Source organism: Protopterus annectens, chromosome 2.part1, assembly GCF_019279795.1.
Source record: "Protopterus annectens isolate FY-2018-M chromosome 2.part1, PAN1.0, whole genome shotgun sequence".
Classification (NCBI taxonomy): domain Eukaryota; kingdom Metazoa; phylum Chordata; order Ceratodontiformes; family Protopteridae; genus Protopterus; species Protopterus annectens.
This window is the reverse complement of record NC_056729.1, coordinates 946,905,085-946,921,408: the sequence shown is the minus strand read 5'-3', so window position 1 is coordinate 946,921,408 and position 16,324 is coordinate 946,905,085. Positions and strand designations below refer to the sequence as shown.

The following is a 16,324-nucleotide window of genomic DNA, read 5'->3' as shown; positions in this document are numbered from 1 at the left end:
GTGAAAATCTGTACAGTTGAAAGGTATGACACACACATACCCCCCATCTCCCTCTTACACCCCCATACCTGTCAACCTCTTAGATCAAGAAAAATGGACAAAGCCACAAATAATGAGGGACAAAGGCACAAAATAGGGACACCTTTTAAATACTGCTCTTATAAACTAAGAAAGTTGATAGAACAACAAGTTTTACATTAGTATGAATTTTCTGAAGGATAGGAAGTCTAAAGCGCAAATGCCTCCCATTATATTCTGATGTCAGTCCTCAATGATTTGCCAGTAAAACACAATTTTATGAGAAACAGACCAAATATAGGAGGCAAAGATCTAGACATTCTGTGAAAATAAGGACAACTGAGAGGTATGATCCTCCCACCTCCCTCTTACACACACATACGCACACACTCTACCTCACTCTTGCGTGCAAACGTGCACACACACACACACACACACACACACACACACACACACACACACACACACACACACACCCTGACCTCCCTCTTTCACACACACCCCCTACCTACCTACTTCTTATATACACGCACTCACACCCCTACCTACCTACTTCTCACACACAGACACACACCTACCTGTCACTTGTCTATTCGTGGTCCACAGTTCAAACATCTTTGAAAGACAAAGATGTAAACAATTGGTCGAACAGATGCAACACATGTTTGCAACCTGTTTCCAACTTCTGCATCTGTGTGACTGGTCACAAAGGGCATTCTTAGTGAAGCGCACCCTTAAAAAAAAACATAATTTTTTTTTAAAATAAAAGAAAATGAATCTCCCAACCAGCGGGCCCCCTCCCAGCCAGCAGTTTTATGTATATAAAACTGCTGGCTGGGAGGGGCCCACTGGTTGGGAGATTAATTGTCTTTTGATTAAAAAATATATGTTTTTTTTTAAGGGTGCTCTTCTGTAAGAACGCCCTTTGCGTCCAGTCACACAGATGCAGAAGCAAAATATGTAGATGATGCCATGACCGGTTGTTGTGGCTGAGGTGCCAGTACGCTGTACAGGTGCATATAGTTACAAAAATAAAGCCCTGGTAAACAGAGTACAGGGATTAGGATATAGCACAGACCTTGTTTCTGATAAAGGAACCCCAAAGGAAAAAAATAGTAGCAGCAAAAACAACCACAGAGGTTCCAAACACAGCAGATGCACTCTTCACTTTGTTTTGTTGATTCTTTTATTCTAAAAAGTACAAACAGGTAAGCACTTTCACGGATAATAAATTCTGCTTCATCAGATCATGTTAAACACAGTGTAACAGATGACTGTTTAAATGTTACAACAGCCAATAAAGTACAAGTCTAAAAAGAAAGGGAAAGGTCAGCATGTTTAACTTACATACTGTAGTGCAAAATAGACTTGCTTAGTGCTGGCAATTGAAAGCAGCTCACATCCACAACATTAAACACTATCAAGCTATTGCAGCCTTAAAAACACAAATGCATATGCATGCATAAAAACTAATTATTATACAATAAACTAGCAGCATTCATTAAAGCAGCAAATAATAATAAAATGTCTAGAAAATGTCTGAAGAAATCCTGCCTGCTGATTCCTTACTATGTTAGCATGACCAATAATGAAAAAACAGAGTAGTCAAGCTATTGGAAGTCTCAAGACAGAAGTAGTTAAACTGTTGTGGCTATTATATAGTACTAATAAAAATGCCTGATACTAAATGTATGGTTAGCAAAAATAAGGATAGAGTAGTGTGTAAACTGTGTGACATGCATATGCTACCAAATGCATACTTGAGAGATATAAACATAGTCATGATAGAAAATCAATGTTATCATACTAACAGCAAGGGCTAATGATGTTTCAAAGCTCTTGCTTTAAGGAAAGGTTTTAATGATACCTTGCTGTTCAGACCCGGGGTTTGTCAGCTTGTAGCTGAATAATCCATTTCTGTTCTATGGATTCAGTCTTGTTTAATAAATCTCCACCTCGAATATTAGCATGCACTAACTCTAAGGCAAAAAACTTGAACTTATGACTAGGGCTTGTCTCATTAACATGCATAGCTAACGCACTGGATACTTTCACATTTCTGATGTCTCTGAAATGTTCAAGGACCCTATCCTTGAAAGCCCTGTTTGTCTTGCCTACATAGTAGAAAAAACAGATGATGCAGAAACAGAAGTATACCAGATTCTTGGTCTGACAATCCGCATAGAAACTACTGTCAATATTAAAACATAGTTAGGGGTGAAGGAAATGACCCCCAGTATGTATGCATACACAGGCCATACACCTTCTGCAGGTGTAGGTACCCTTTCTGTTGGACTGAACATAGCTAGGAGGATTCAATGGTCTATAGCAAAGTTGATTTTTGAGAGATTTGTTGTTCCTAAAAGTAAAATCAGGTTTGTTACCAATCACTCCTTGTAGTTCAGGTATATTTAGAAGAATATCCCAGTTGGCACTAATAGTATCACATACCATGCTGATGTTGCTAGCATAGGTCAAAGGCATCCTGAGTTTATTGCCAACATTCATAGGGGTCCGACTCTGATCAACAATTTGTTCAGAAGTCTGTGCAGAGGTAGAACTATGATTAATACTAACATATGGTCTACATCTGGCTTCCCTCTCATTCCAGGCTTAAATTATTTGTGTTTCAATGACTTCTTTCCTGTATCCTCTGTTTATGAATTCTTCCTTGAGTAGAATGAGTGCCTTCTCTAACTGTGCATCCTCATTATGTAGACGCATGATACGGAAAATTTGCCCCCGAAGCACATTTAGTTTGGTATGATTGGGATGCATGCTATTATTGTGTAGAACATTGTTTCTTCTGATACTTTTCCTATAAACGCTCGTGGACAATAAATATTCCTCCACCCTTGTAGAGTTCTTAGATGTACAGATCAGTAGGGTATGCCCTATATTCCCTGTCCACAAGCATTTATAGGGAAAATGCCCTTTTTTTACAGAAAGCAGTCTGTTTAGAGCAGTTCCTGCACTTGAACAATGAATACAATTACTCCTTAGAATGACTGAAACTACTGGTACTCAGTCACTAACATGTCAGAACAGCCCATAAAAAGTTGGTGTTTTACATGTTGAATGCAGAGAACAAGGAGCTAGGAGCAAGCAGTAATTGGTTTAAACAGTGTAATCTAATGGTCAAGTGAATGGACAATGTGGCCACTTAGGTAATTGGTCCTTACAGTGTACGGACTAATCAGCTGGGGGGTGCCACAGCCCCTTTCCAACACAGAGCAGGGACTCATTATTAGAGTAGGTTATGTTAACATTCAGCTAGGCTCTTCATGTTAGACTTGTTTACATTGCAGAGTAACAATAAACTTGGTTACTGCTCACAAGTACAGCTTTTTCAAACAGCAGGTTCCCAGAGATGTAGTTACAGGAGAGCTCCTGGTATTTAAGTGAGAGAGGACACAATGGCATGAGCAATGGCTGTGAAAGGAAAGGAAAAAGAAAAAAAAAATACTATAGTACTGGATATTAGCTTGCAGTGATAATGTTAAAACATAGGATGCTAACCTATTCTTAGAAACGGAGGAAGAAAAAAGAAAATCAAAGTACGAGAAGCCAGACTGTTCTTAGAATAGAAAAGGTATGAAGCATGACAATATTACAATATTTGTTTACGTGATACAAATCATTATATATTCTCTCATATAAACAGCAAATGTGAATTACATTCTGTAACCTGATGATGACAAGAAATAAATGTTTCAGTAAAGACTAGAAGGCATTAATTCATCATGCAGCATAAGCAAGTTACAGCTACTGATATTTCATGTAACGTGTGCGTACAAGTGCATGACTCCAGAGTGTAGTAAGTACATAGTCTGCAATATGATCAACAGCTCTTAAAGCGTGAGATTTTGTCTTCCAGTTTCACTTATTTTAGGTTTGTTAGCCTTGAAGTTTCTAATTCTGGATCTTCTCATATTTTTCTTTGTAGCTTTCATCTAGTTGCTTGAATGCGAGCACAACATTGTCATTTTCATCTTCACACAGTTCCATCAGTGATGTACTAGCAATGAAAAAAAAGAATGCCATCATTAATTATGATACAACTTTTGAACTGCAAAACCTTTAGTCCCATGGATTTTGGTGATAATGTTATTATTTTATGTAATAATGTCCAATGAACTGTATTTTGATGAAACTGCCAGTGTTTTCCTGTCTTAAAATGAACATAGACCAGTTAGACACTACAACTGATATGAAGGAAGATGGCTCCCACACAGTTCCACAAACATCAAATGTTTAAATATACTTTACACTAAAGAAAGTAGTAATCATGAAAGTTTTTTTTATATTATTTTAATCAGGCAAACCCTTGCCACTATCCCCATGCAATGGCATTTGCCTTTTGTACCTCTCTTGTTAACTTAATCAAGCCCAGGATTACACATTTGGGTCAAAATCCTCCTTGCAGTGACCCTGTAGAATAAACAGTAGTTTTCTCACTTGCCTGAAAATCAAAATGTGTGCACATTTTCCATTAAATAACATACTTCTGATATGTTCTAATTGCAAAACTTATATTTTTTTTCAAGATTTATAAGCATAATCATATAAGAAATATTCAGGTTACTATTATTTGTTAGTTTAATGAATGGCAAAACTTAGTTATATCATTTATACTAGATGAGAACAATCATGTTTAGTTACTGTAAAAAATAATCTGGCATTTTTATGGAGAAGGTTTGTAGAAAACTATAAAATATGCGCAGCAAAAGATACACCTTCAGCAGATTATGTCATTGCTTACATCCTTTGTATAAACTCTTAATGTCTCACAGCCTCACCAGGTACCATATGTATTTCTACTCTTCTTGTTTAGATACAGAGATATGGAATTTTCTGACTGGTAAGGACTGGAAGGTCCACCAAGTCTGCACATTACCCTAACAATCTAATGGACTGACTGGTATGCTGCAGTTCTCCATCAGCTAATGTATTACTTCCATACCTCTCAACCTCTTATTACAAGAAATCTGGAAAAAGTCTAAAATTATGGGGGGGGGGGACAAGGGCCCAAAAACAGGGACGGATTTTAAATATAGCTCTTTTTAACTTAGAAAATTGCTAGAATAACAGGATTTGTTTTAGCATGCATTTTCTGAAGAATATGAAGTCTGGAATTCAAATGTATATCATTATTTAGTGACTTTAATGATCAGTTATTTGCAAAAAAAACCTATTTTTATGAAGAACAGATCAAAAATATGAGACACAAATTTGGACATTCTGCAAAACTCTGGACAATTGAGAGGTACGATTACTTCTTACAGTAAACTCTCGGTTAACATCCACTAACTGGTACCCATGGTGATTGGTAGATGCCAGATAACTGTAGTTTCTTGTTGCTTGAGAGTTACTATTACAAATAGGCATGACTAATACTATATCCTATACTACTTGTTTGGTTTGATTTTTTTCTTAGGTTTAGAGAGAGGAAATTTATTCCCATCTTCCTTTTTAAAACTCTCAAACTCTAAAAATGTAAGGTATGTTTCTGCAGGGGGGAAACAGAAAGGGCAACACATGAAAATTGTACTGTATTTCTTCGATTTTTATTTCTGGTTGCTTGAGTTCCAGTTAACTGAGAGATTACAGTATTATAGCCCACTGCAATTACTTTACTCTCTGATGAAGTTTTAAATTTCATTTTCTGATTCAGTAACATATTTTGCAAAGCAGTTATGTGCATCTAAAAATCTTCCTGTAAAAAATATGTCACCTCATGCCAGCCACCTGCTTTTTTCCTTTACATTGTGCTCACTTATTTTTATGTAACGTTTCTTCCAACATATGTTGTCATTTTGGACCTTTTATTTGAAGTTGCTTCTGTACTATCTCCTCTCCCTTTATTCTCTATGACTACAAATTAAGTTAAAGTCATTTCTCATACATCTTCTGATGTTGACTCTAAACCATTTATAATGTTCTTCATATTGATCATTGCTGCAGCAGCCTTAGCTGTATGGGTTATATCCTGCCAAGGATATAACAGCAGGGCAGCTTCCAAAGTATCATGTCACCATCCACATGCCCAAACTTTCAAGCAGATTGAGGGGAGCTGACAAGACAAGTTTGGGTGCAAAGCCCTTCAGAGCTTTACTGCTGCTGAAGAGTGTGCTCCTTTGAGGCTTTTGCACATCGGCAGTCAGCTTTTCCTTAGCTGGACAGATAAGTTCCCTTTGGGGAAAAAAAATTCCATTTTCTTATTTTTTACTAATGTTTTATTACGTTCTTCTTCAAGAAAGTTATTTTAAAGTTAAGATTGTTGTGTTTTAACAGATTGTCTCGAGACCGTAATGCACTTTTAAACAGAACATTCATTGTTTCTGTCAGTTTAAAAGTAATGTTGTCTAACCGATCAACTTTTTTTCTGTGGAGAAATTATGTTTATTTTAAGGTTGTAGGGCTGCCATACTGTTTGAAAGTGTTTTTTATTGTGGTTTTTCTGTCAAAACAGTAACTACTGTGGACTGGTAGTTTTCCCCAGAATAGAGACACCATTTTCAGCTTGACCATGAAACAAATTGTGACTGCAATGGTCAGTACTTCTTTCAGCCACAAAAAAAGTAGTTAAGCAAACAGCCTTTGCCACCACAACAGGCTAGTAATTTGCCTCAGTTTTAGGTGGGTGACTGCTGTTGCCATTTGTTGTACCTCAGACCACTCATCTTCTACTCTGGATCCCTCTGGTGTAACACCTACAACCATTATGGACTGGGGATCAGCCATGTCCTCTGTGTCTGCTGGGGTCTCCTCAGTGGGCAAGGAGAACCACTCTGTTGGTCCTGGGAGGTCCAGGGAAGGTTTTCTGTTCTTTCAGAATGCTGTACCCATCCCTGGGGAAGCAGAGGCTGCAACTAGTAACAAGGTTGGCCCCATTTTTCCTTTCAAAAAGAAACAGAAAACTAAGCATATATCTACTCCACATCAAATTTCTTTGGATAGCAGTAGCTTACTGTGACTGGCTCACAGTTTGATCCAGGCTAATGATCCATCTTGTAGAATATTTTACAGTAAAAGAAAGAGGGATGCCACCTTCCTGAAGAGATTCAAGATTCTGAATCTGATCAGAAAGATGCAGGGACAAATTCAGGGTTTTGTCCTCAGATTTCTGATTCAGGCTGAGAGGAAAGCTCTCTTTCTGATTCTCCCTGTGGGGACTTTCTCTTTCTCTGAGACTAGTGCTAGAATGTCCCAGTGTTTTCAGTGGGAGAACACTGAGTTCATTTAGTCCCTCAAAATATACTATCATCTGTTACAGAAGGATATTTCTGAACCTACACCCTTTCCTCCTGTCCTGTCTACTTTAGGGTGTGTGTCTTACTGCCTGCAATTTTCCTGATAGTTAGCCAGCTGTCCCTAAAATAGCGGATAGCATGCATAAATTTCCTCAGTCTTGTAAATCTTTTTATACTATTCCCAAAACTGATCCAGCAGCTAAAGCCTTTGTTGACTCCTCTGCTACTAAATGCTTAGTTAATTCCAATCCCACTTCTTCTAATAAGGATGGAAAAATTATTGATAGGTATGGGAAAAAAGTGTATACTTTTGCAACTCTGAATTTCAGAATCATAAATTATTAGGCTCATATTTAAAATATATTCTAACACATTATGAAAGTATGAGGAATATTTTATCTGCAGTTTCTTCTTGTGAACAAAAATCTGCTTTAAATAATTCAGTTTCTTTTACTGCACCGATCCCTATGCATTGCTTGCAGTGTATGTATAACTTTGTTGATACTTTTTCCAGGGCTAATGGCCACTGGTACGGTTTTAAGAAGGTTTGCTTGGCTGCATTCTCAGAATCTTCCAGATGATGTTAAAAATTGGATTTTTAATGCTCCCTTGGATTGAGATCTAGTTTTTGGATCCTCTGCTGCAGAGGTGATCAAAAAGTGTGATGAAAGGGACAAGCTGATCCAGGAAATCTCTAAGATTTTCAGCTCTTCATTTCCAAGTTCTCCAATGGATTTTCTTCCTCCTCATCCAACAAAAAACGGAATAAACAGTTTCAGCAGAATTCAGGTAAACAGATATTTAAGAAGTGGCAAGGAGGTTCCAAAATGCAGTCTCATAATTCCCAAAACCAAGGACAATCCAACAAGTCTGAATGACTATTCAAGAGACCTTGAGACCCACCCCCCCCCCTCCTGGCCCTCCTTCTCTTCCAGAAAGTCTGAATCTCCATTTTTTTCTTTGACAACTGATTGTTTCAGACAAATGGGTTCTGGAAATCATTCATTAGGGTCACAGATGGCAGTGGGAGGAAATTCCTCCATTCCAGGGGTTCATTCCTCATCCTGCAGATCCATATTGTTTTGTTTCCTCCTGTTCTTTATCACATGCTGTCCCAAGAAGTGATAGAACCAGTTCTTCCTTCTCACATTGAAAAGGTGTTTATTCAAGGATATTTCTAGTTCCAGTGAAAAGAAATGTCTGGAGACCAGTACTGAATCTTTCTTTCCTAAACCTATTTGTGATAGTTTACAAATTCAGAATGATGCCACCTCACAACCTGTTGCCTCTTCTTCTTTCATGTTTCCTGATAACACTAGACTTAAAAGATGCTTATCATCATATTCCTGTTCTAATGTTCTGTATGTCTGGATCACATTATCAGTTCTCTCCTTTACCCTTTGGACTATCCACTGCACTAAGTTTTCATAAAGTGTCTAGCTCCAGTTATAGCTCATTGCAGGCTACAGGGTATCCACATTTTCCATATTCAGATTGCTTACTTATCTTTACAGTCTTTTTCAAAATGTCAGATATCTCTCTCTCTCTTGGATTAGAGATCTCTAGCATAAGCTGGGATTCCAAGAGAACATTCAAAAGTCTTACTTGACTCCCTCACACAGGATTGTGTTCCTGGGATGTCAACTAGACACCTCAGTTCAAAGAGCTTTTCTTCCACAAGAAAAAAATAGATCTTTATTTGAATCTATTTCCAAGTTTTTCCACTCACATTTCAGTCACTGCAAGGGAATACGTCAGGATTTAGATCTCACTGCAGCTATGATTCTCATGATACCTTGGCAAGACTCTGAATGAGAAAGATACTGTAATATCTGTAATCTCTTTGATCTCAGCATCAGCACCCTTTATCATTTCAGATCCCAGTACTGGGGTTTGTCAGAAGAGAAATCACTTGGTGGTGTAAACAGATATCCTTAAATCAAGGTCCCCCTTCTCCTTCTCTACTCCAAAGGTGTCAGTCACTACAGATGCTTCAGACCTTGCTTGGGGTCCAGTTTCAGGAGAGATAAAAGTGCAGGGTGTGTGAGACACCAAAGACAAATGCAAGTACATAAATATCAAGAAGATGCTAGCTCTGATCAAGGCACTCAATTCTCTGAACCATCTTTGGTCCTTGGGACCTCTTCAAGTGGTTATAGACAATACTACAGTGATGAAGTACATCAACAAGCAGGTGGGGGACCAGGTTGTATCCCCTTTACAGACTAGCCATGTTAGCTTGGGATATTAGATACACTGTACAATCTTCTTGCAGAGGCATCCTACATTCCATCAGAACACAATTGTGTAGCAGACAAACTGAGCAGGACCAGGTCAGATCCTCATGAATGGAAACTAGATCCAAGGGTCATCTAAGATTTGATCCATATGTGGGGAGTCTCACAAGTACACCTCTTTGCCTCATCTCTGACCAATCAACTGGCAAAATTCTGTTCCAGGACTCCATGCAAGAAAGCCTGGAAGACAGACGCCTTTTCTTTTCTTTGGACAGGAATGATCCTGTATACCTTTCTACCCTTTCCACTAATATTCAGGAAACTTCTAAAGATTCAGAAGGAATCCCCCAAGATCATTGTGGTGAATCCCTTTTGGCCCAGGCAACCACTGTTCTACCTTCTTTTGGAATTGATCAGGGGCAATTACCATAAGCTTCCTCACAGAATTGATCTACTCACCTAAGAATAGGGGTGTTTGATATACCTGACATCAATCATCTTCAACTGACTGCCTGAAGGAAAAGGTCTTGCTTCCTTTTAGGCATCTGTTTTCTGAGAATGTACAGCAGGTACAAATAGAGGCAAGAAAGCCTACTAAAATAAAAAACATATATTAGCTAAATGGATAAGGTTTTCTAGTTGGTGCCAATAACATAACCAGCATCTATTCAGGGCAAGTTGTTCTCTGTTCTTTACAATATTTATGTGAGTTCCTAGCCTATGGCTTTTCTTATTCCTCTATTGAGGTTCATTTATTGGCCATTTCAGCAAGTCTGCCCATGGATCCCCCTCTTTCAGGGCAGCTGCATGTCAAAATGTTCTTGAAAGGGGTTTTGCATAAAAGGCCTGCAAGTAAATTGTTGGTCCCTCCTTGGAATTTTAATTTTGTGTTAGAGAAGCTAACACTCGCTCCATCTGAACCAGCTAATCTGGCTGACTTGAGGTTCTTAATATGAAAAACAGTTTTATTGATTGTTCTGACCTCTGCAAGAAGGGTAACTGAGTTGGAAGATCTTATGGTGAGTCAAGCCTGCCTCATTTTCCACAAGGACAGGGTTTCTTTGAGAACTAATCCTTCTTTTATGCCTAAAGTGGTATCCAAGTTTACTTTAAGTCAAACTATCCATCTCCCCATTTTCTTTCCTGAACTTAAAAATGAGGGCAAAAGAATACTCCATACCTGGGATGTCCACAGACAACTCAGGTACTATCCTCACAGAACTAAATCTTTCAGATCATTGGATCAATTGTCCTTTCAGGGCTCAGTCTTCCTCCCTCTGCTGGCAGGAAAGCTCTGAAGGGTTCTACACCCAAACATGTCTGTTACTCAGCTCACCTCAAGGTGCTTGACAGTTTGGGAGTGTGGATGGCGTGCTGAAGTTTTGAAAGCTGGCCAGCTGTTATATCTTTGGCAGGATATAACCCATGTAGTTAAGGCTACTACAGCAGTGAACATTTGAACATCTACTGTTATGCTAAGTTCAGCTTACACAATTGTTCTTTACCTTCCTACGAACAGCTTCCAGTCTGCCAATATCTTTGCAAATAGGCAGGCCCCAGAACTATACACTGTAATCCAGATGTGAATAACCATCAGCTGTAGAGGAAGAATAAATTTAAATTTCCTTCTTTTAATGTCTCTGTCTATACAGGCTTAAGTCAATTTGCCTTTCTTTCTGCCTAGCAATGAATATCTGCTTCAGAGAAGATAACATCATATTGCTGCTGTTGGTTTCTCATACTTCACCACATGGATTTCATTTGGGCTTTTGTTTTCACAGTACACTCTACTGTAATTCTTTGCACTGATTTTCAGCTGTTATACAAGTGATGGCTCCTCTAACTATGTAAATCCCTTTCTCATCATGTGTACCCTAGTATGATTTATCAACATTACTGCAAGGTTATGTCATCTGTAAATTGTCTGAAAAATCAATTCTGTACAAATTTAAGATGAATGGCACCATAACTGAAAATGGTGATGCATCACTTGTAACACATTTCTTCATTATAGTTCCTATTTACCGCTGAATTTTGTTTTGTGTCACTTATGCAATTCTTAACCCTGGACAGCTGCACAGAACACATTCTAAACTTAATTAAACCTGCATGTTCACCTTTTGTGTGGGCATATGTGAAATGCCTTGCTAAAATCATTTATATTTCAGTTGCAGCCCTTCAGTCACCCACTGCTATGGTGACAGGCATGTGTCACTTTGTTCTAACATGAATTTCTTGGAGCAACTACGTAATGCACCATGCAACTATAAATCACTTGCATATATAGGCAATACGAATCTGAATTACAACTCTATGGGCAAGTAAATATATAAATAAAATGAAGCAGTACAATTCTAATTTAAAGGCTCCATACTGAATTTTGTGGGAACCTTTTATCAGAGACACAAATTCAATATTTTCGGTAAAATACCAGGCAGCTGACAGATATATCTCCTCCCACTTTAGTATGCTACATTAATCAATACAGCCAGCCTCTTCTGTTGCAGTTAATTTCAAGCTATTTCCTTAACTTTAATTTTCAAAGATAATGGGAAAAAGTACTATTCTAATGCTCATTTGCTCAAAATGAACTTTCTTCATTAGTTTTAATACAATTAGGGTCTATCAACTTCAGACTTTTCAATTAACTGTGCAAATCCACCATCCACTTCCTCTACCTCCTCTGACACATTGGAAGGATTTCATGAGCAGATTCTGTTCTCAGTAGTCACTCAAGAATTTCATCTTTGGGGGCATGGTCAAGATGTGCTCCAGTTAAAAACAGTTTTTCTAAGGTCTGCCACTTAAGTGATTTATGATAGGATTTTTTAAATTTGATCGATCCAGTTTGTTTTTGTTTTTTTATACTTTATATGATACACATAAGTATCTTATAGGATCGTATCCAAAATTTTTACACAGATTTTGATCTTTTCCTGTCAAATAGTTTTCTGATATTTTTTTTCTCATCATTCTGGCTGAAAAGATGAGCTTCGCTAAGTCTAATTCTCAAGAATCTGCAGTTAAAAAGGAATTAAAATCTCTTCTAATAAACATTCAAGAATTGTCACATAAGATAGAATAAATATGAAATTGGACATCTTTAAAGAAAAAGGTTCAAAACCGATGGACTTATTACACGAAGATCTCCAACAGTTGAACAGGCTCTAAATGATACGGATGGAAGAATACAAGAACAAGAAAACAACCAGAGACTTCCCATGCTCTGGAATAAACTACCTATCTATATCAAACGAAGCTCCTCATTAGCACTCTTCAAGAAAAATCTTGATGATTGGATGGGAAATAGGAAATTCACCCCAGGGATCACCTCTGTGGCTCTGCTCGACAGTGTCACAGGAAAATAATTTTCTTGGGTGGCAAAAGCCAGGGTACCTTTTTGGCTGGGCTTGTATAGGCCCCAGGGCCGATAGCCTAGTACCTACCTATGAACCTATGAACAGTGTCTTTCTGCTAAAGCAAAATACCCTACTCCAACATAACATAGATGATTTAGGGAACAAATCACACAGAAATAATATAAGAATTTTCAGACTGCCTGATAACATTGAAGGTAACAGCATGGTTATTTTTTTAACTACTTGGTTGCCCAAAGTATTAGATCTTCCTGAGGCTCTTTCATATGGTATTGAAAGGGCACACAGATCCCTTGCCTCACATACCAATAATAAAAACACTTCAGCCACATCTGTAACAGAATGATTTCTCTCAACTCAGGATAAAGACTTTAGCCTTAAAGCTGCATGGTCCAAATCACCTATCAAACTTAATGACAGTACCATTCATTTTGACAATGATTATTCTTCTGCTGTTATTTCTAAAAGAAAATTTTCTCTCCCATTAATTAAGGAACCAAAGAAGAACCAAATAAAAACCCATCTTTTGTTTCCAGCTAGACTGAAGTCATTCCTAGATGATGGTCCTAAAATATTACATCAATACTAAAAAAAAATATGGAATGGGCTAGTGCTTCACTTAAGAGAGCTGTGGAAAATGGGTCTTGGAAAACTTCTGACAAAAGAAGAAATTGAAGAACAAACAAATCTTTTGCATTTTCTCCTGTTTCTCTTAATATTTTTTATTTCAGGCTCTGAAGGGAAATTTGGACATATACAGCTCATTCTTCTTTTACTTATGAAATGTATTGTGGTGACTCTATTATTTATTTCACTTATATTTTTATTTTATTTCATTTTATTTTACTAGTGAACACTGAAATGCTTGGGGTAATGGTGTATTCATGGCATGCAGTTTCTTTGTGTCTTACATATCACACGAATGAAGTGATATGTTTACCTTACATTACTGTTTTGTTCTTATAATGAAAAGCTGGGCATTGGAAGTGCCTTATCCTGTTTGTGAGGACACGAACTTATATTGTTATTATTTTATTTAAAACTGTTGTTTCATTGTTTTTAAATATAGCAATGGAAATGTTTGAGTTAGTTGTGTATTCGTTGTTAGTTTTCCTTTATTTCAATCTTTTTGTGTGTACATATAGTGAAATGTTTCAATTAGTGCTGCATTTTTTGCCTTCATTCTTATTTCGTAATGTATATGCAGTAAAGTATATGGATTAGATAATCATATACACTGACGATGAAGAAGCTTCGTATCATTGTTGCCAGCAAGAGCTGTCCTTGGTTTACTCTGCAAAAAAACTCTTTTTTTTCCCCACTAGAACTCTGCTTTTCAGGGGTTTTTTTTGTTGTTTGGAGATTGTTAAAGTATTATGCTATTAGAACAGCGAGTGTTTTTGTGTGTAATGTATTAGTTTAGAGCTTTTCTGCTGTGTTTTTGTGTGCAATGTATTATCATGGAGCTTTTCTCCCCGGGCCTCCACTGAAAAAGGGCTTTCGGGCCCAGTGGACTTCCCCGGTTATCAAACTGGAAATAAATAAATAAATAAATAAATAAATATCAGCAAGCCATCAGTCACGAGCTACACTTGTCATCCTAGGAATCCTTGTGTATATAATTACCATGAGTAACAGGAAGCGCCAACTGAACTTTAATCCGTCACCTAAATAACGACTTAGAACGTTGCAATGATTCATGTGTGACGGCTTGGATCTTAATAACAAAGACTTCAATATTTCATTAAGTATGTTTTTTTCTTTCTTTTTTTGTATTTTTCTCAATATTCTATTATTGTTACGCTTCTCATCAGACTGCTGTTATGTTCACTGACAGTTTGTCCTGGATATCTACTACTACTGTTCCTATTAATTCAGTCTAGTCTGAGGAAATGTGCAGTTCAAAGATTTTAAAGTCAAGATGCTAAATAAATAATATCCTCTGCAGTCATTTCTGATAGATAAGCCACTTGAAATGATTAGCTAAACACATAGTTCACCACCTTGACTTGGGAATAATTATTTGTTAAAAAATGCTGCCGCAATGAAAAATCATCGGCCTCATCTCAACAAAAATACTGCCCCCATTATGGGAAAGAGAATGTACAACAGTAAGACTTTCAAATCACAGATTTACGGATTCATTTACTCAGCAAGAGCTCATGTAAACGAATGATACTCACTGTTCCCTTGTACATTTTCTTGCACCCAGACATCTGTCCGGAACTAATTCACTTTCACAGACAGTTAATTGTACAGCATGGGCAGTCTCACCCTCAGTGAATGAATACATAATTAAATACGTATGTATCTTAAGTATGAACAGACTTTGTTTTTGCAGTCACTGAACTCATCAAAAAGAAAAATATCTGCATTGTATAGTGATTTTTTTTTTATGGTCTGTGTGTGTGTGTGGGGGGGGGGGGGGCTGGGAACTGTGTCTCTCACATCCCTGTAGGTTTATGTGTAATAATCCCAGGATCTTACTACAGTGGGGAAACATGCTCATTCTCCTTTCCTACTGTGAATTTCAAATGTAGCAGGCATAACCACAATGCTACCTTAATACACACTAAATACCTCTCCAAACCTAACATATATTACATAAAGAAAACACCCAGGAAAATGACTATAACACAAAACATCAATCCAGCAATCAACTCCAGCTCTAATAAAAGCAAAAAACAAAACTATGTTACACTTCAACATAAACTGCATGAAAGACACTAAGCTTACCATTCTAAAACTTTACATCATGCATTCATCGAAACATGTTTTGACATAAAGTGAGACATTATCCTAATCAGAGTGAGGTATGGGTGGAATTTTGCAGTTCTTTTACCCTGTTAAATTTTCTTTGATATTAGCTAATAGATGTTCATTGAGATGAGTACATAGAATGGTGACTGGGCTAAGAAACCCTTCTTAGTGTAATTTTAGTTTTATAATTACAAGATAACTAATAATCTGAGCGTTGTACTCTAATTTCTTTATTGCTGATATACTTAGATACAAGCTTTCATCCTTATATTTTTTATTATCTTGATATACATTCAAAATGTGGCACAGACGTTGAAAAACATATATTATAGGATGCTTAGTGAGATGATAAGAAATGACATGTATTTGCCTGATTTTACCTTTGTGCTCTAGTGTTATTACTTATGTATTATGTGATAGTTCATGCTTTATTAGATAAATATTTAGTCCTTAGACAGGTTTGCATACAATTTAATCAGATCAACAATACATATATCTTATTGTATTTTAGAATTCTTACAGTTGTGTCTTGTTAAAGTTTTTGTGTTATATAACTTATTCAATTAAAAATCATTTGCAGAGAAGTTGGATCATAACATATATTGGCAACATAGCTAAACTAATTGACAAAGGAAGTGTAAATTCTTAATCGTATAATAGAAAGCTTGTTGCAATATTT

General features: G+C 37.1%; 1 protein-coding gene across 1 annotated transcript in view; it reads right to left on the bottom strand.

Annotated features, from left to right (window-relative positions):
• Positions 1-1,181: 1,181 nt before the first annotated feature.
• LOC122794923 (probable ATP-dependent RNA helicase DDX60) overlaps positions 1,182-16,324 on the bottom strand; it is a 2,818,219-nt gene continuing 2,803,076 nt past the window's right edge. Inside the window, exon 38 of the mRNA XM_044063516.1 lies at positions 1,182-4,036. Coding sequence (XP_043919451.1) covers positions 3,931-4,036 — 106 coding nt within the window. The 3' untranslated portion in view covers positions 1,182-3,930. The remainder of the gene's footprint in view (positions 4,037-16,324) is intronic.